The following is a 19,481-nucleotide window of genomic DNA, read 5'->3' as shown; positions in this document are numbered from 1 at the left end:
AAGAGAGAGAGGAGGAACACATAGCCAAAAGAAAAGAGTCAGACAAAGGGGGAAAAAAAAAAGGAACACATCATTCACCAGCTTCTCAACACCTTCCTCAAAACACCTCCCCTCAAGAAGTGAGAAAACACCTTGTCACCACACCAAGAGTACCAAAACACAAACAGAAAGGAGAGAGCCCCCTGGGAATAAGGAAAAGATGTACATAATACAAAAGGAACATAGTAGGTGCATGAGAGGAAAGGACAGATAGAGGTAAGGAAGAGAAATGTTATGATTGTTCTCCAGACACTTTGGCAGTCCACAGTGGTAGCTTTAAATTGGGCCTGGCTGCCATTGGCCTGACAGAAATAATTAGGGCTGGAGGGGCTAGCAGCAATTTGCAGAGCAGAGCAAAGGGAGAGAGGAGCAGAGTCTGTCCAAGCAGTAAAGCAGAGAAAATAGGAAGCCTAATAAAAAGCACAAACACCTAGACACATACACACAGAACCTGGAATAATAGCACTAATAACACACCCACATAAGCCTGGACACACAAACACTGATGCACATATACAAACACAGTATGTGTGAAAAGGCATAAAAATTGCCTGACGCAGTAGAGCTTGTACACATACACACAGCTGAGGCGATTAGTGCTGTGGTGTAGAGTAGGGCCACCCCTAACACTCCTCTCATTATCTCAATATGCAACAGCCATGGATTACCCTCCTACTGCAGTGGTAAGCACTTTCTATAAGGCCTTAACAGATCAGAGCACAGACAACGAGGGGGGCAAGGAAAGCTGAGGAGTAGTTGAAAATGGGAGGGAATGATGGAGAGTGGGAAAAAGATGTGGTGGGCAAAGGTGGAAACAAACATTTACTCAAGCAATACTGTGTATATACATAGAATTTTGAGATACATGCACTAACATCGAGTGTTGCATATGGTGAGGCAGACAATGTAGTCTAATATTTACTCCTATATATTCACCTAATAGTCATAGTTACCTTGTAGAATTAGCTTTTACAGGCAAAACAAAAGAAAAATGAATAACCCTACATTAAAGTATAGAGGGAATGCGTCAATGTCACTTCCCCTTCCGGAACATGCTGGACTGAGTGACAAAATATCTGTTACCATGGCTGCGTTTACCAAACCGGGAGTAAAACAAGTGATTATTTGGTCAAATTAAAGGCAGTCGGACTCAACAGTGATCCTTACTGCCTACCAAAGAACCAGTGGTCAAGCTCTTTCCCATTTTAGATGTATTGTTTGTGTTTTAGCTGATTCAAGCCAACACTGCTGCTCGTCTTTCTGCCACTCAGTGAGCGTAACTGCATTCTGTGACGTCATGTTCATACATACCTTCTATAGACTATTAAGCACCACTTGGATCATCTATAACATAAAATGCCATAGCAGGTGTGTCAAACATCTTAATGGGACCACTCTTTACATTTGCATGACTAGATTTATCAGCTATATGAATACAGTAGGAATACAGTAGCATACAGGTGGTTATTATCTATAAAGTGCCTTCTGTTTACTTGCGGAGTGCTTGTGTCTTTGTGTCTGTTCACATGAGAAGCACACAGCTTCCCGTGTTAAAAGACCTTAATGCAAATCCTCTACCAGAACCCAGCAACAGATTGCCCACATTCAGCATACACCATAAACTTAAAGCTTAAAAGAATTTCAGTTTAAACTCCACCACACAAATTCATTATAAGGTTAACAAGGGAATTATTTGTTGCAAGGCTCTGGTATTGTATTGCACTAGATTGCACAGGTGTTTGTGATATTCCGTCTAACCCCTTTGAAGAGAGGGATGGAGTAAGAGGCAAAGAGGGTGGAAAGTTACATTAAAATTTAGTGGGAACGTTGATGCTTGCCAATCAAAGGACTAAACCTGGTTTCTCCAACTGAAGGCTGGTCTTTCTAACTAAAATGTCAATGATCACCTGGTCGGAAAGGTGTCCACATTGCATCCTCAGTCATGCATGCTCCGTCACGCTTCTCTCCTCTCCACTGTCTGAGAGCCTCCTGGAAAGACTGGGCGGACTCTTTTTCACTGTACACCCCTCTAAGAAGAGAAGTGGGAAACCCCCTCTCATCCTCCCTTTCCGGCCCCTCTTCACTCATTTCCACCTTTTTCTCCTCTCCATGATTCACAGCCAACACCTGCAACAGAAGGAATATCTCCTGATTTTAGTTATAGTAATGGATGGCCAAGATGTGTTAAGAAGAAGCTAAGAAGCGTGATCATAAATGTGGTCATAAAAAATATTGTTTTCTGGTACACAAAATGAAAAAAAATAAATTTTTATTGCCTGTGTACTTTACCTTTGCATTACTAAATATTCATTTGTTGATCAATACACTGCAGTCAAGGAAAAAACAGCTTGGCTGTGACCTTGGCTATAACCTTTGTTGATGCACCATTAAGTCATGGGTAAATTGTCTAACATATCTATCTTCATATTAAACTTGTAATAAAGTATTTTGGTTTGGATAAATGTGAAAAAAGTTTGTATTCACATTGTAACGAAAAGGAGTTCAAGGTCTTGTGGTTCTTAATGGTGTACATTCATTTTTCAGAGTAATATTCATCAAAAGTAAAACATTTTAGAACTAGAAGAGTGCACTCAGAGTGCAGATCTCCACCAGGTGTGTCTGGGGGCATGTTAAGTGGGTAAAAGATCTCAAGAATCTGGAGTGGTTTACTGTACAGTGAGCTCATAATTCTACATATTCAGCCTGTTAACATTAATTGCCAGGAATTAAAGCGTATTAACTTCTCTGTTAATCAGACAGTTGCTGTAGTTGCTGCTTTTAATTTAGTGGCATTTTGACTTGGCTCAATCTTAAGTCTGAGCATATACAGTAAGTTGAATGCTAGTATCATACAGTACAGTATTCCAATCTTCCAAGCACCTTCTGACCCCCCAACTGTTCAAAATAACTGCTGTCAACTGAGCTCTGTGGTGTAAAGATTTTGAAATGTCAATCGAACTGTTTTTTGCCAGACTAAGACTGTTGGGGGGCATTTTTTGGTCCAAAGGTACATGCAGTTCACAAGCATGCCTGTAGATACAGCCTGTGGATATAGCGTCAATTAGGGTTTGTTTGAAGCCTTTTCAATTGACTCACAGGGTGCAGAGGTAAAACACACACAGTGCAGAAGCTGGTTTGACATGCTTTATCACAGCAAGTGAACAATAGATGGTGAGAAATTTCATTCATGGGTCAATAAGCATTGGAAAAAAAAATTAAGTGCAGTATAAAATGCAATATATGACTATACAATAACAACAGATTCTGCACTGTTCCTTAATATGAAATTAAATACAGAAGCAGAAACAGTAGATTTGCATGATAGAAGTTTTGGTTTAAAGAACCTGAAGTTGTATTATCATAAGCCAACAAAACTAAACAGCACAAGAAAGGCCATATACCCAGATATCAGTGTTAAATAAAAATCCCATTGTCACTTGCAGAACATCTTCAGATTCAGTAAGAACCATGACTCATCTTATTTTTAGCCTGTCATTTCTTTTTAAACTCACTTCTGTTTCACCAAAAACCCTATACACATTTTATTGTCTAGTTGCAAAAATCAGTGAAAGGGTTGCCATAGTCGTTCCTACATTGCTGTGGAGGAGTGTATGGATGTGTTTTGTACATCTGCGTCGATGATGAACTGTGTGTGTATAAGTCCTGTATATGCTAAATTAAATCCGTCAGCTTCACACAACTATATTTTTCATCCTCAACTAAGCCCTTCATCATGTATACAGTACCTGTAGTTGTGTGTGTGTGTGTGTGTGTGTGTGTGTGTGTGTGTGTGTGTGTGTGTGTGTGTGTGTGTGAGACTAAATAACTAACAGTAAAGATTGCCACCAACCTGGCTGGGATCAGGATGCAATACCTTAGATTTTGGCACAGCCGCTGTTTCTTTTTGTGGGCACTGATCTCCTCGTCTGGTGATTGCAGTGGAAATGAAGGTGCGATCGGGGTTGGGTTTGGAATTGGGACTGGGATTAGGATTTGTAAAGGTCCTGGGATAGGAGCCAGGTTTAATCTGTTTCTGGAAGCAGCTGACAACATCTCGAGCACTCACATGGGTCTGTAAGTCTGTCTGTAAAAGAAGGCCATTTTATATCAGATTAGATCAACATTGTTGTTACTGAACAAACTGGCAGCAGCTGGCCCTTTGTGAGAGAGATGTGAAACATTTTATTTAAAATACACTAAATAAAATAGCAGAGAAATGAACTGAATCAAAGGCAAGTGAGAAAAAACTAAATCATTTAAGAATAAAATAAGAAGTCAGTCAGTAAGTATTGCATTTCCTTAATTAGTTATTAAAGGCAAGGAACTGTTCCACAAGACAAATTTATAAAACAAAAATTTAAATTGTGTTTTAAGTTCAAGTTCTTGAACGATTCAGCTAGTTTCGTCAAATACATAATGTCACGACCTTGGATTTGAGTGTGTTGTTATTCTGTTCATTTGTTAAATGTCCATTTCTGTTTTACCCATTGTCTATGTGTTCTTGTTCAGGTTTTGTTAGTTGAGCATTGCTGCCTATAACTGTCATCATCAACAATAACAAAGTGTCAAACTGAATTGTCAAAGAGAGACAAAAATTGAATCAGTCACAACATATACCCATATTTTCATACATTTTAGTATATCATCTAGCAAGTTCTACTTCATTTACACTACCAACAACAAGGCAATTAAAGTAGGCCATTATAGACAGCTGCCACTGACCCCATTTAAAGTGTACAACCTAATCATTTTAAGTGCTCATACCTACATCACTAGCATAACCTTGAAAGTCGCAATGATGAACTAAATTTTTTAGTTAGTATGTACCTCTCTCTATCTTGTGTAAATTGAACCCCAAATTGCCTGCACAGAAAGACACTAGTAATGCACAAATCACATGACAAAACTGGTACCACACTATATTGCCTTTACATTGTATCCCATTTTAACCACAAAATAACACTGATCTATTGACAAACTCCATCCAGTAATGCATCACATGTACACCAATCTTCCTTTTTCTTCTAGAAAAAATTCATTTACATAGAGTGTGATCATATATATCCATACATATGGACAAGAGAAAATGGGAAGCACATTGCACACTGATTGCTTTTCTCTATACCACAGGCTGAATTCATTATTCTGTTCCATTAATCACCACGGACCAGTAGGGCTGCTGAGGTTAACACGTCTGTAGATTGTTATCCTGGCCTTGAAGTTGTCCAACAGAAACAAACGTGGAGTCATGGAAACGTGTAAGAACTGAGACACCAAGCTTGTGAAAAACAGATGCAGACTTCAGGCTAGGCTAGGAAGCTCCAGTACAATTTTGACCATTTTATAATGGTCAATTCTTCAATTCTTGACACCTAAAAATTGGCCCTGTTGCATCTTCATGGAGATTCACGTTGTCAGACAAGATGTCATGCTCAGCAGGACGCAAGCAATTATTGAATATTGAAAAAGTTAAAAGTTATAGGATCACTTAAACAAAACAATATTAGTCTTAAGAGTCCCTTTAGTCCAGGGACTTCTGTGGTGACCTTGGTAGTTATACCCATCAAACTTTTATCATGTGGGTGTGGTACTTCTCTAACAAATATCAACTATGTCACATTTAAAGAAGGCCTTTTGTTTGCATAAGATCTCTTCTTTTGGTACCAGACATGTTCCCTTGTAGATCGACAATCATATGTTTACCGTAAAACTTTGATTAACAGCCAACAGGCGTCCATATGCGACAGGCCATTAATTCCTTTTGCACAAAACTGAAACTACTATGAAAACAGTTTATTTATTTCAAACAGTATGAATATTACTTGTTAAAAAAATATTATATCAAATAATATCAAATATACGTCATTCACTTAGTTCCTAGATCTAGTTCCGACAGAGGGCTTATGCACTTTAATTTTGTAGGCAGCAATGCAATGAAAACAACAACACGGTGCAGGATGAGAGAAGTGTGGTAGAAGTTAGCAGACAGAGAGCAATGGACTTCACATGACAGGATTCACAACCTGGAATAATTTTTATGAAGAGTTGTTTTGATTCTTTTGATCGGTGGACCCTTACAGAGTATAAATAATCAAGGAACGGACATATTCGGAATAACGAGTACTTCAAAGGTAATGGGAGTCGGCACTTTTTTCTCTTGTACCATGCTGGTCACACTGGTAAGTCTATATGAATTAGACTTTGGGGCTTGCTGTTTCCGTTAAATGAACTGAACGACTGAATTGTGGAGAATCAAAGCGATCTAACGATGTGTAGCATGTCCATACTGACATTGATCTTAAGTTTAAACATTAATAGTTTATTTGTATGCATGATCTAAGCAGCTTAGAAGCAACAAAAGCGGGTGACCCCGCGGGGTTTAAGATGTTTTATATATCCATAGAACTTCAACAAAAACCAGACCAGGTGTTTAATGGAGACCTGCATTTATTTGTCAAAATGTGTTCCCACACCAGGCCAGTAAACGGGGTAGGCGGCTATTTGGGACTCGACTATTAATTGAAGTTTTACGGTAACCTCTTTCTGGCCTGGAGCTCTTTGGTTCCACCTGTGATGGATTCTGGTCTGGTCAGTTGCACACGGTAATAATGTCATTAAGGATGGATGAATCTGTATACACCCAATCTGGAAAAGACGGAGACTTGTTCTGGATCTCTGGTTTCATCTGTGATGAAAGCAGAGTGCAGCTCATTCAGTGACATTGGACACAGCCATGTGTTGAATGAGCTCATTCAGTATCTTGTGGGAGGCAACTGGCCCATGGCCATGAAATCTTTGCCTGTAAACAATCCCACAAGCCTGGGGACATTACTTTTCTCTTATTAACACACTGATGGCAAATCAGTGCAACCACTAAAGCTATCTTTCTTGCTGTGTTTCTCTTTTTGGTCAACCTGCAAACTGGTGCACATCAGTGGACACTTGAGGCCTCGCTCAAGAGCTTGTCAGATGATCTAACAGGGAGAGGAAATCCCCACTACTTGCATTTAATCAACTCTGAATGGTGCACAGAAAGACTGGTCAGAAAATCTCAGGTTCAAGCCTCCACATTGCCAAATAAAACTATCAACCACATCTAAGTGGGGCAACCCCACACTATGCCGGCTTCAGGATGCTGTTCAGCAGTGGAACCAGCACCTTTGTTTTGTCTTTTCAAGTTGCAGTTTACAACCTTGGAAATACTTACCACTATATTATTGAGGCATATGTATGATTCCAGTGAATACACATTGTTGAATTGATTAATGAAGGCTTATCATAGATGTACTGGTTAAACAGGTACACATGTACTTGATTACTATCTAAAGATGTATTTATATAGAGTATAGCTACACAAAATGTGGTGCTTTTGTTTTCTACTGATATTTTTAGTGAAGTAGGTGGAACACACACTCACTCACTCTCTCACTCTCTCACTCTCTCACTTACTCAATCACATGATCATGATTAGCTATGTGCGCTCCAATGCATTGTTTGCAATCACGTGATACTGATGATGCTCAAAATTCAGAATGTGGCAGGAAATGAAAGGCAGAATGAGCAGGATTCAGGAAAGCCTTTACCTTGCTAGTAATTGTTTACTCATTGTGTCTCCCCAGTCAACGAGTGTGAAATCTGGAATTGCATAATTCATTCTTAAAAGATGGCTCAAAAACCTTTTTTGAGGTCACAATGACCTTTGAGTCAAAACTGTTGTCTACTTAGTGTATGAATAACTTTGAAATATGGTCATAAAATCTTGAGTAATGGCCAAGGTCACAGGTCGCCACAGCATGCAAGTGATGTAGGGCATGCTTTGTGCTTCTCATGTGATCAGACAGAGAGAGAGAGAGAGATAGCTTGGGTTTGAAACAAGAGACAATACAGTAAAACTATTTTCATAACATTTAAAGACAATTAAGTATGCCAATGTAAATTTTAAATATTGCTGTATGACAAAACATGACTTGACATGCAAATTGTTTTGATTGCTTTGATTGACAGCATACCACATCCATCTACTCCACACAGGTTAGGCTAAATCAAATACAAAGAATGCTTTTCAAACATTAATCAAACCAGCTCTGTGTGTGTATGGCTGGAAACATGAACTGATAAGGTACTGACAAGAGTCTCGACATGAAATTAATATTCTTTTTGTCTCTCCAACTCTCATTTGCTGTTGCTCCTTCCCCTATTCTTTCCCAGGCAAATGAAACAGGATTAGCAAAGGAGGGAGAAAGATGCTTCCGTCATCTGCATGTGTATAATACCTCTTTATATCCTGCCAAAATACACAGGTTTGTATGTGTGGTTGTATAGGAGTATGCATACACACGGGTTTAAAAACTGTGAGTGAGCTTCCACCTCTGGGTCATCACCAAGTGACTGAAGTGTGGAGAGAATCAGAGATGAACACTGAAGAGATATACAGTGAAAGAGAGAGATGTCTTGTGTGGTTTCACAAGCCGTGTTTCCATCAACGTTTATCGCATTAGAAAAGGTTGATGGAAACGGAAAAATTTGGAAAAAAATCCTTAATTTCGCGAAAAAGTTTTTACGCTCGCTTGAGGTGGTTTTGCCTTTGTCGAAAAAGAGTAAATGCGCTAAATGGGAGATGGAAACACCTTTTACGAATAAGTTCTGACTTAACGAACTTGTAGCCTAACTTACGACTGATCTGCTGTTTCTGCTGTCGGCGTCTTTCCCGGTTGTTCAGAGTTCTGCATGACTGCCGAGAATTTCATGCACCTCGCAGGAGGTAACGCTCATTTATGCTGAGAAAAGAGGTGGATGCAAATCTCAGCAGGTAGCCTTCATCATCTGTTCTGCCGAATTATGCATTCACCTCTTAAAGGTCCTTTTCAGATATTTTGCTCTGCAAACTGATCAAACGGGGTTATCACCGTATATTTTTGCTGAATCTCAATGAATGCTTCTTCTACTGAGTGTAATAAAATATTAACTCTAAACAATAAATACTAAATAAATACTTTGAATGAAGCCCACAAAGGATATTATAGTGTTTAAAAGCATTATTTGGAGGTGCATGCAATTCTCAGCATAACAACGGATATTCCCATAATGTGCGGAAACATGGCTGTTAGCAACTTGCCGCTTGAAACACATTTCTGAGGACCTCTCTCCATTTTTCTAAGATCAGTGGCCATCAGGTCCATGCGACTGGTTTTGTTTCTGGTTTGGAACCCATACATCTTGTTTATTACAGCCATGTGTAACGACGCTTGCCGTACCCTGGTTTATTCGCTCCAAACCAGCTGATGGAAACGCACATATTTCACAATTTATTTATTTTTTGTGACATTTCAATATTAAGCTTAAAATTCGCATGACATTTGGATGGAAACATGGCTAAAGAGCTTTTTCAGTATGCATTTTATCTCTGTCAGTGTGCATGGCTTTGCTCCACCATGGTGGCTATCCAGTAAGATACAAGTGTGTTGACCCAATCAACAGTCAGGCAGCACTAGGTAGGAACACTGAACATAGCTAATCTACACTGCATAAGGGCTGGTTAATATTGTGCTGTACTATGCATAAACAAACAAACGCATAGACCAGTCTTCCACCAAACTTTGAGTCGCAACCCTAATGGGTCATGGATGGATGGATATTGGGATGCCAACTGCCAGAGCAAAATGCATAACAATGCTATGCAGTGCTTAATTTGTAAATCAGGAAGTCACAGAGAGTGAGCTGTTACAGTGAGGGGTAGAGAAGAAATCATGAAATGTATCAAAACAGTTGCACAGTGCCAAGGTGCTACCTGTTAAAAGTAAACTAAATTAAACTGTCATCACAAACAAATAATTATTAATTAATTAAAGCATTCACAATAACCAATCAAAATCGGCAGGGGCAGACACGTAGAACTAGCCTTTTTAAGTTTGCAGTGCTCTCTCTTTCTCTCTCTCTCTCTCTGGAACTAGGGCCTAAAGGTCAATTTACAAGTACGAAAAGCAAACAGGGCGATCAGACAGAGTGCACTGAATGCGTATTAGCAGTGCGCAAAACGCTTACTGCCTACAGAAAACAACTGGAAAAAGGTGCCTCTCGCTGCCAAAACTGCTCTGTGTGATCGTTACTCTGTCTATCGATCTCCTCCACTCTGTCTCAGTACTGCAGTGACAGCGCAGCACCTACACAAGCACCCCCTAATTTAGCCACTCATTTCAACATTTTACAGCACAAACGCCCACTTGCTTAGCAGTTATGCATATAGCCTAGTAATCATATGTCAAAATATTTAGACACTAAACAGCATTTAACCACTTGCCAGCATACAGTGCATCTACCGGTAAATGTGGGGGACAAAGAAGGTGCAGGATCCAATCAAATAGGTGCCGATTGCAATCTGGGAGGTCCCGATCCTGTTCCAGCAGGATCACATTACACTCAGCAAATCTGATTATTGCGGTGATGTGACCTACTTTAAATATTCCACCCCATTCCTAACTCCAGCTGACATAGTGAGTATTTTGCCTTACCGCTTCTATGTCCTAATTTTTTATTGCAAGCTCATAGTGCAAGTTTGTTATGAAGTTGAGAGAAACTTAACATTATAGTCAGCAAATTTGAAAATTGCCATGATGTACTTATATAATACATATTATTTTAAATTCATGGTTTATTGTGTTCTTTTTCAGTAGTTTATGAATGTAGACAGTATGGTAATTTATAGTATATTTTTGTTAGTTTGGGTTCCAGGGCCACACCAAATTCCTCTTTTGGGTCTGGAGCTGAAATGTTTGGGAGCCCCTACTATAGACACATAAATTATACAGTGATGGAGACATTTACACAAAGACACACAGTATTATATATATTATATATATTCACACAGCCATATCCAGGCAATAACATGAAAATAAGCAGGCAAAATCACATACATCCTGGGAGGCAAAATACAGTACAGCTAGCAGAAAACAGAAGACGTGTAAGGGAGTAACTCCATAAAACATAGATACTAGCAAACACACACACACACAAACATAGTCAGTTGCCATGAACAAACTCTGAAAGACAAAAACATGTCTTTTCCAAGGGGAAATAAAACTTCACGCTGCAGAGATTCTAACACTGCACATGAGCTACTAAAGTACCAGAGCTGAATATAGTCAGAAAAAACGGTGCTGACTAGAAAGAAAGCACAGCTAATCAATTTAGCTTTATTAATTGTGGAGACTATAATGGCTTGGTCTTGCTACTAAGTAGGACCATAATATCATAGGTCACGGCAGTTACATGCATGCATCTGATAACAGATTGAAGTGCCACAGTGCTTCCAAAGCTGCTAGAAAGACAAAAAACAGTTCAGAGTTCATTTGAGAAGCAGCTGTTTTAGGCAAAGCCTACTTAAGCCAATTTGTGTGTTTATATCGACTAGACAACAGTATGTTTATACATTGGTTAAAAATTCCTGTCTCTACTGACGGACAAAATACTGCGGTGAAAACTGAGCAATAAAAAAGAGCAATATCTGTTTTACAGCCCATATTGTTTGAATTAAATTTATCAATAAGGTCATTTTAAAACTCCATATACTTAAGGAGTGTTGGGTGTTTTAACAACACAGCATCTTATTATGTACTGTATTTCATATTTGGTGATTTGGAAAAATGAGGTTGCCCTAATAAAAATGCTTTACATACATATTTGGTTTAATAAGCAATTGTTTGATAAACACAACCCATTGTTTGAGTGTGTGTGTGTGTGTGTGTGTGTGTGTGTGTGTGTGTGTGTGTGTGTGTGTGTGTGTGTGTGTGTGTGAGCGTGTATGTGTGCACATGTGTTTATAGCTGCATATGTCCTGTATTATATTCTCAGTGCAGTGTGCATTTCAACACACAGATTTGAGTGTCCCGGGTTTGTGTAGATCTGTGAAAACATTGTTTTCTAGAGCAATGTGCAAAAAAATATTTTAATTAATTAAATTATCATTGTATATTTCTATTGCAATATTCATCAATACAAAGTTCAAACATCATAGTAATTCCAGAAGGTGAAAAAAGTACATGCTTCAATTAATTTATTTAACCAGATTAACTTTGGAAATGGATGTGCATTGTCAAATTGCTATACTCTAGGCAGATGTACTGCAGAATCTTTTTCCATTTTGTGGATCCAACACAAGTGTGTTGGCTTAATTAAACTCTCTGCCATTGACCTGCTGTCTTGTCTCTCTGCTTTATCTTTGACTGAAGCCTGCTGTTGCTGGTCTTGGGTTGACTGGTGCCTGAGGCATGTTCTCTGTTCTCTGTCTCAATGTTGAGTGTGTGATTGGGTCTTAGTATGTGTGTGTGCATGTGCACGCACAGATACAAAAGTAAAATGGGGTGCTGAAACAGAGAAAGGGAAAAAAGATGAGAGGTTGAGATAAGTAGATACTGTAGTCAGGGATGCAAGAAATGCAAAAGAAAGAATGAGTGAAGCAGAAGGAGAACAGGATCAGGACAGATATTATTGAAAGTATCTGTGAAAGAGAAAGAGAGACAGAGAGAAACCGACAGAGACACAGAGAGGAGAGGAATTAGCACGTGGGACCATGCTCACCTGAATGGGGATCATTCTGTGGAGTTTCAGTGCCCCCTTCTGGTGGAATCTAGTAAAGCAGCCAATGCAGTAATTCTCTGTGCATTCAGCACACATCTACAAAACAGATACACAATGAAGTCAGTGTGTGTGTGTGTGTGTGTGTGTGTGTGTGTGTGTGTGTGAGATCACGATCACTATTAAAAAAAAGTGATAATGCATGTGCATGTGAACATGCGTGTAACTGACTGACAAGCAGAAGCTTTAGTAATATTTGTTAAAGATTTAAACCTAAAGCTGGGTATCTCTTCCTCTCCTCTAACCTCAACCTTGCCAAACAAACTTTGACAGAAGGGATGAATATTGAAATGGATTCTCTGGCAAGATGCTGCAAGGTGTGTGTGCGTGCGTCGGTTTGTGTTTGAGTCTGTGTGGGTGTGTGTGTAAGAGAGAGAGAGAGCATGGGAGGGAGTGCCTGTGAGCACATGTATGCATTTGTGATAAGAGAGTGTTAGTGTGAGTGTGTGTGTGTGTGCGTGTGTGTGAGTGTGAGTGTGTGTGAGAGAGAAAGAGAGAGAGAATGCATCTTAAGGGAGGTCATTATCATATCTATCTGTAAGAATCCGGTCTTATTAGGGGGGAAAGTCCTTGCATCAGCAGGTTGGGGAGATAGGCCTAGACCGGGTGGACGGAGCACACAGGCTAGTATAGGAGAAGTGAAGAAAGCCAATGAGAAGGGAGGTATATGTATAAGGGAGGGTGTGAGGGAGAAAAGGACCAAGGCTTCTTAAAATTCATGAAACAACAAACAGTAAACAACCAGCCACCATTTGTTTGGTTCCCTTATTTTGACATGCAAGTTTATTTTATGTTATGGCCCAGGGTTTCATCATCATCTCAAATTCAGAAAGTATTTCTACTTATCCAAAGTGGCAGTGGGATATTTTTATGGATCTAATGTCTCAGACCCCTTCTTGGTCACTTGCATTTTTGCTAATTCTTCACATATTTATTCATTGCTTATTTGAAGAGAAAATTGAGCTAAACAAGGCAACAAAATAAACAAAACAATTTACTGTTTCATACATATGTATTGTGGATAAACAAATTTATACCAGCAGATTCACCATTTTTCTTTATAGGCTTTCATCTCATCTTCTCCACCTTTTAGTTTTTTTTATCATGTATTAATGTTTTTAAGGGGCACAAAATAAATGGACACAATCTTCTTTCTCACACATATCTGTGTATATGTGTGTGTGTGTGTGTGTGTGTGTGTGTGTGTGTGTGTGTGTGTGTGTGTGTGTGTGTGTGTGTAGTTGTAGGCTTGCATGTGCGGGCATAACACACTTGCAAGCCTACAGCTGCAACATTGCCCTTTAATAGTCCCATAAAGCAAGGCCTATTCCCCTTCTCAGGCCCGAGGATAAATTACGGCCACTCCCCAGGGACTAGGCATCCCTATCAGGCTGCAAGTGGCATATCACCGTGCTCTCCTGTGCCACGCAGAAGGAAATGAGGTCCTCTTTTTGCCTGGATGATTCTGGAATACAGCACAAGTGTGTGTGTGTGTGTGTGTGTGTGTGTGTGTGTGTGTGTGTGTGTGTGTGTGTGTGTGTGTGTGTGTGTGTGTGTGTGTGTGTGTGTACATGTGATTTTGGCACTGTGCCAGTTTGTGTGAGTCATAGTCTAAAACAAGCCCAGATGCGTATATGATTGTGTGTGCATGTATGTGTGTGCATTTGTGTCTGTAAGTGCAGCTCCAGGCAGAATGGCAGAGACAGAGTCATAACGCTTTCCATTATTGCCATCATTATAGGGCACAAGAGCTATTCAAAACGTGTGTGTGCGCGTGAGTGGATTGTGTGTATCTGTGTGTGCGTTTAGCCTATGTGCTTGCCCAGACCACTATAAGCTTTGCCATTAAGCCCATCACTATGGGGCACTGGGGGCATTGGGCCCTTCATTGGACATTTTAATGCCATCATCATCAAATGCACAATCAGGCAAATTACCACATTACATTTTAAATGTGCAATGTGTGTGCTGCACTTAAAATAACTTATTCCACAACAAAAGGGGCAGAAAAATTGAGTCTGTCAGCTCAATCAGTTCAACCCCTCCCTCTCCTTCATTCCCTCCATCAATCTCTCTGTGTCCCTCATTGCTTTCGTTCTCTCTCTCTCTCTCTCTGTCTCCCAAGCATCAGTTATTCAATACTAAACACCGCCGGCTTCACAGTCACACATAGGGCAGGAATTGCACATGAGTAGCTGAGGATCTAGAAGGCGGGGAAGTGGGAGCAACTGGTCATCAAGCATGTATTACTCAGCTCAGTTTGCCAGAGTCCTTTACAAACACACACATGCACACCCACACAGTATGGGCTTTCATCTCTCTCTCTCTCTCTCTCTCCCTCTTGTTCACACATACAGTTGCAGGCCGCTGCGGTTCCTCCTCCTGAGCAGTAGTGGATGAAGAGCGAGAAAGAACAAACAATGGTGCACTCAGAGGTCTTGAGTATCGATGAACAGATCCAGCTAAACTGTTATCAGTGCAAACAGAAACACACAGATAGACCAACAGATAGGACAGCAGAGGCACAGCGAGAGAGAGAGGCAAAAAAGCCAAATAAACATGATGGACGGAGTGAAGAAAGGGATACGAAAGAGCGAAAAAAGTAGAAGAATGAGAGAGGAGTAAATGTGTTAGACTGAAAAAGAAAGAAAGAAAGAAACAGGAGATGGGTAAAGACATAAAGCAAGGAAAAACAGGGAAGCAGAAAGGTTGACAGACGGCATCTTGATGAAAGGAGGAAGAGAAAGAACCGAAATACGGAAAGAGACTGAGGGTAAAGAACCAGAAACAAATGAATAGATAAACAGATGGAGAGGGATGGACGGGTAGAAAGAAAAAGAAAGAAGGATGGAGGGAGAAACAGAAAGATTCAGCATTTTAGTTATGAGATAGGTCAAATTATCTGACTCCTGGTGCCAGATGCACAAAACGGTCGCAGTATTGTGTTTCTACAATAGCCGACAACAGACAAACAGAGCGCATTTCATCATCACAGCGTTCTTCTTCTGCTTGTATAATTCCAGCAGTGTAGATGCCCTTCACTACATTAAATGCGTCCATAGAAGAAGAAATAATAATAATAATAATAATAATAATAATAAATATAATTAACAGTCTCTGAGTAGTCCTCTGGTTTATTAGAAGTAAGAAGAGAAGTGACATTTGGACAAATTAACGAGCACACGTGTTATTTACCACGAGAGCCGATAGCCTGTGGATCTTTATACTAGGTAGTAAAGTAAAGTAGGGCTGCAGCTAACGATGATTTTAGTACTCAAAGATTCTATAGATTATTTCATTGATTCATCGATGTGTCATTTAAGAAGTACTTTTGCTTGGCGGCGGCGCCCCCCCACGCGGCTAACGGGATCAGCTGTGTGCGTTGATAGATGATAGATATTTATTCGTCCTTTCTGAAATTCACAGTGTGTCATACAGCAAACATCAGACCAACAACACCAACAGACCAACAACCAGACAACTGCTTTACCAACACACACAAACATCACCTGAGTGCTGTACAAGTTAAACTAAGGTGCAGCTCCCCGACACCCAGTTAACTCATGAGTGACGTTACAACTCAGCCCAACCAGGAGAACAACAAACACGTGTGCATTTACATTTGGCTAGCCTTCAACTCAACAATCAATCATGATTTCAGTTAAATGCTAAAGTTGCTGTTATGGTTGCCTTGTCTGTGGTCCGCTGGCAGAACAGCGGGTGCTTTCTGATCAGGTGCCGTCGCGCTGTTGGTAGGCGACATAAGTTTTGTTTTACAGTGGACGGACTGTGACATTACGGAGTTGTTGTTTTCTTTTAGCTTGAAATAATCCCATACTTTGGACACTTTCTTCTTCGTCCCTCGCTATTTTCTCTCTCTCCCTCCACTTTGCAAACAGCGCCATCATGGTCACGTCGCGTCCACACAGCGTAAGCGCGATGTGTGACAGTAATAAATGTTCATGCGAAACAGTGCGCTTTATATGGATTAAACGAAGCATTGATGCAAAGAATTTGCTTTGATACATTTTAGTAATCGATTTAATCGATGAATTGTTTCAGCCCTACCATGTAGCCAGAGCAGTCAGGACAGATGGAAACAGCTGACAGCAAAAAAATCCCGGAAATAATCTGTATGGATTTTCCCAGGTGGAAGGCTTTGATGTGGGACAGATGTTTTCAAAGCAGAGCTGAAGTTGTCTGTTTTCTGCTGGACAGGTAATTAAGTTAGTCGGATTTTAGCGATGCAAATGAAAGCAGTTGTTTGATGGCTTTAGCTAGAAGCTGGCCATAATCACTGACAGACCTGGCCTGTTTCTCCTGTCCACTTCTGTAAAATACATAATTGGATTAATTTCATGTAGCCTTGTTGTTCTCCAGCACTATGGTTTGGCTTTTCCGGTTACGTTAGTGAGACAATCAGGTGATCAGTAATTGGCAATAAAACGTTAGCTTACAGCATGGAAGCATCAGTCAGCTAAACTTTTACTGCTCTGCTAGAAAAAACATGTAGTAAGATTAATTTCATGTAGTTATTCTCTAGCGCTGTGCTTTGGCTTGTGGTGTAAAACATGTAGTTGGATTAATTTCATGTAGTGACTCTCTCTCTCTCCAGCGCTCTGTTTTGGCTTTGTTGGTTACGTTCCTGAGACAATCAGCTGATCACTAATTCGCAATAAAATGTAGCTTCCAGCATGAAAGCTCAGATCAGCCAGCTAAACTTTTACTGCCCTGGTGTTGGATTGGAATTTAATGTAGTTATTCTACAGCGCTCTGTTATGGCTTTGCAACATGGACAGAAATGTGCCCTTACCTTCCTGAGGCAAACCGCTAATGAATTTTATAGGCAATAAAATGGTAACAGCATGGAAGCTCAGATCAGCAGCTAAACTTCTGTTGAATACTGCCCTGGTGGAAAACATGTATTTATTTTACTGCTAATAGTGACACATAACATGACCGTGTCCCTATCGACTGACGATAATGAATACTTTCCGAATTTGCATTAAAAAAATGGATAGTGCTTTGCCACTGTGCACACAAATGTGTAATTTGTACTTTCCATTTCCCATTAAAAACGATGCACCATTTTACCACAAGCTGAAATTATGGCAATCAATACTACCTTGTCTGTTGTATTTAAAAAAAAAAATTAAATTTTAAATTAATAAATTTGCATATTGCTTATCTAATTAATTAAGCACAGGGAGAGGAGCCTTGATCCTCACCTGACGATGCCTTTGTAAACTTCATGTATTATGTGGTTTATACTGGACTGTGGTGCAGAAACAGTGAGCTTAAATTGTCCTGTTATCTGTCAGTGGTCAGACTTGATGCACTAGATGTGATAGTTTTTGAGATGTTCTTCATTTACTTTAGTATGTTAGTCCGGATGAGCCAATCCTCCCAAGATGTAACAAAAAATATGATTACAGTACAGTAAAATAATGTATTACAGGAGAATGAGACATTATGTAACACTTCATTTCTTGATGTGGCTGTTGTTTAACGAACAAGTAACAATAATATTCACAATAACATCAGTTTTACTGAATAATCAAGTAAATATAATTTCTAAATATATCTATCTAAAGACACCTGATTTCTTGACTCGCAAATCTCTGCTATCTCACAGAGGACATCTTTTGTCCTGTCTCAGGCACCGTAGCTACACAACTCGCTTGATAGGGGAGTGGAGGTGCAATTGCAACTCTTACCGCTAGATGCCACTAAAACTTACACACTGAACCTTTAAAAAAGAAACAGTCGGAGCCTTCATTCATGTCATGAGTGTTGCATAATTTACCCACCAGGGGATGATCTGAAACTCTCCTGTTACCAACACTGCCACACTACAAAACAAAACAATCAGCCAACCGGAGTCTTTGGAGCATGCAAAACAAACAACTGAGAGTATCAGATCAGGGTGAGTTAGTCATTTGTCATTAAAGTACATGACTTAAAAAATAATAAAAAATAGCCCTCATCACTTCTCTCCTGAAAACATTCATGACCATACTTGCTAACCCTCCTGTTTTTCATTTCCCTCTCACGGTTTCCTCCCGGGTCACAGTAGTGTGTTTATTGTTACAGTACTTGGGTGTTGGCTGTTGACAGACTTGATTGTAGATTTATTTTTGAAACAGTGTGGCAGTTCTAGTGGACGGTCCAATCATTTCTCCCTAGCTCATAATTTCTAAATATTCTCTAACATCGCGTACTGCTGCTAACGCTGCACATTGCATTAGATTAGCCATAAAGCTAGCTAATGCCATGTTTATCAGTGGAAGAGCACTATCGTAAATGAGAGGTTAAACTATAGTGTGTAACATACTCTAAATATATGTGCGAGCCACATGTCTGTAGTTACAGTCGGTGCATCAGAAATGATTGTATCAGAGGGCACATGTAAATAGCGTGAGCTGAAAAAGTATCTAACACGGCTTCCTGCCAAACAAAGGTATTGCTACTCTTTCAAATGTTAAACGTTGTAAAATCTCGAAGTTGCAAGTCCTCATTGTAGACATGTAGTCATGTCTACAATAAGATGTACCCCAAATTTAAAAATAAACTTAATAATAAACATTTTATCTAAGCTCAGCACAAGACAGCAAAATTAATTCTCAATTAGTGACATTTGCTCTCTCAAAAAAGGCAGATTTGTTTTGTCTCATCAGAGACCATAAAAAAGCATCCCTCCACAGGGGTGGTGTTTTTTTTGTCAAGTGAATGTTTGATGAGTGTTATTGAGCTTTCTGTCCAAAGGGGAAATTCTGGAGTTACAAAATGTTCAGCCATACAGTGTCTCTTGT

The 19,481-nt window shown here is 39.7% G+C and overlaps 1 protein-coding gene across 2 annotated transcripts in view; it reads right to left on the bottom strand.

The window, feature by feature from the left end:
* Positions 1-19,481, bottom strand: part of zbbx (zinc finger, B-box domain containing) — a 65,629-nt gene that overhangs the window by 30,131 nt on the left and 16,017 nt on the right. Inside the window, exons 7-9 of one of the 2 annotated variants that reach the window (XM_038694012.1) lie at positions 12,613-12,708; positions 3,890-4,123; positions 1,947-2,166 (exon numbers count right to left, since the gene is read on the bottom strand). In XM_038694012.1, coding sequence (XP_038549940.1) covers positions 1,947-2,166; positions 3,890-4,123; positions 12,613-12,708 — 550 coding nt within the window. The remainder of the gene's footprint in view (positions 1-1,946; positions 2,167-3,889; positions 4,124-12,612; positions 12,709-19,481) is intronic. The other variant, XM_038694013.1, reaches the window with a different exon arrangement.

The sequence above is a fragment of the Micropterus salmoides genome, unplaced genomic scaffold (genome assembly GCF_014851395.1).
Source record: "Micropterus salmoides isolate LMB-PRFRI ecotype aquatic unplaced genomic scaffold, ASM1485139v1 Ms_hic_scaffold_3, whole genome shotgun sequence".
In the NCBI taxonomy this organism is placed as follows: domain Eukaryota; kingdom Metazoa; phylum Chordata; class Actinopteri; order Centrarchiformes; family Centrarchidae; genus Micropterus; species Micropterus salmoides.
Note: the sequence above shows the minus strand (reverse complement) of the source record. Positions and strands in the feature narration are given on the sequence as shown.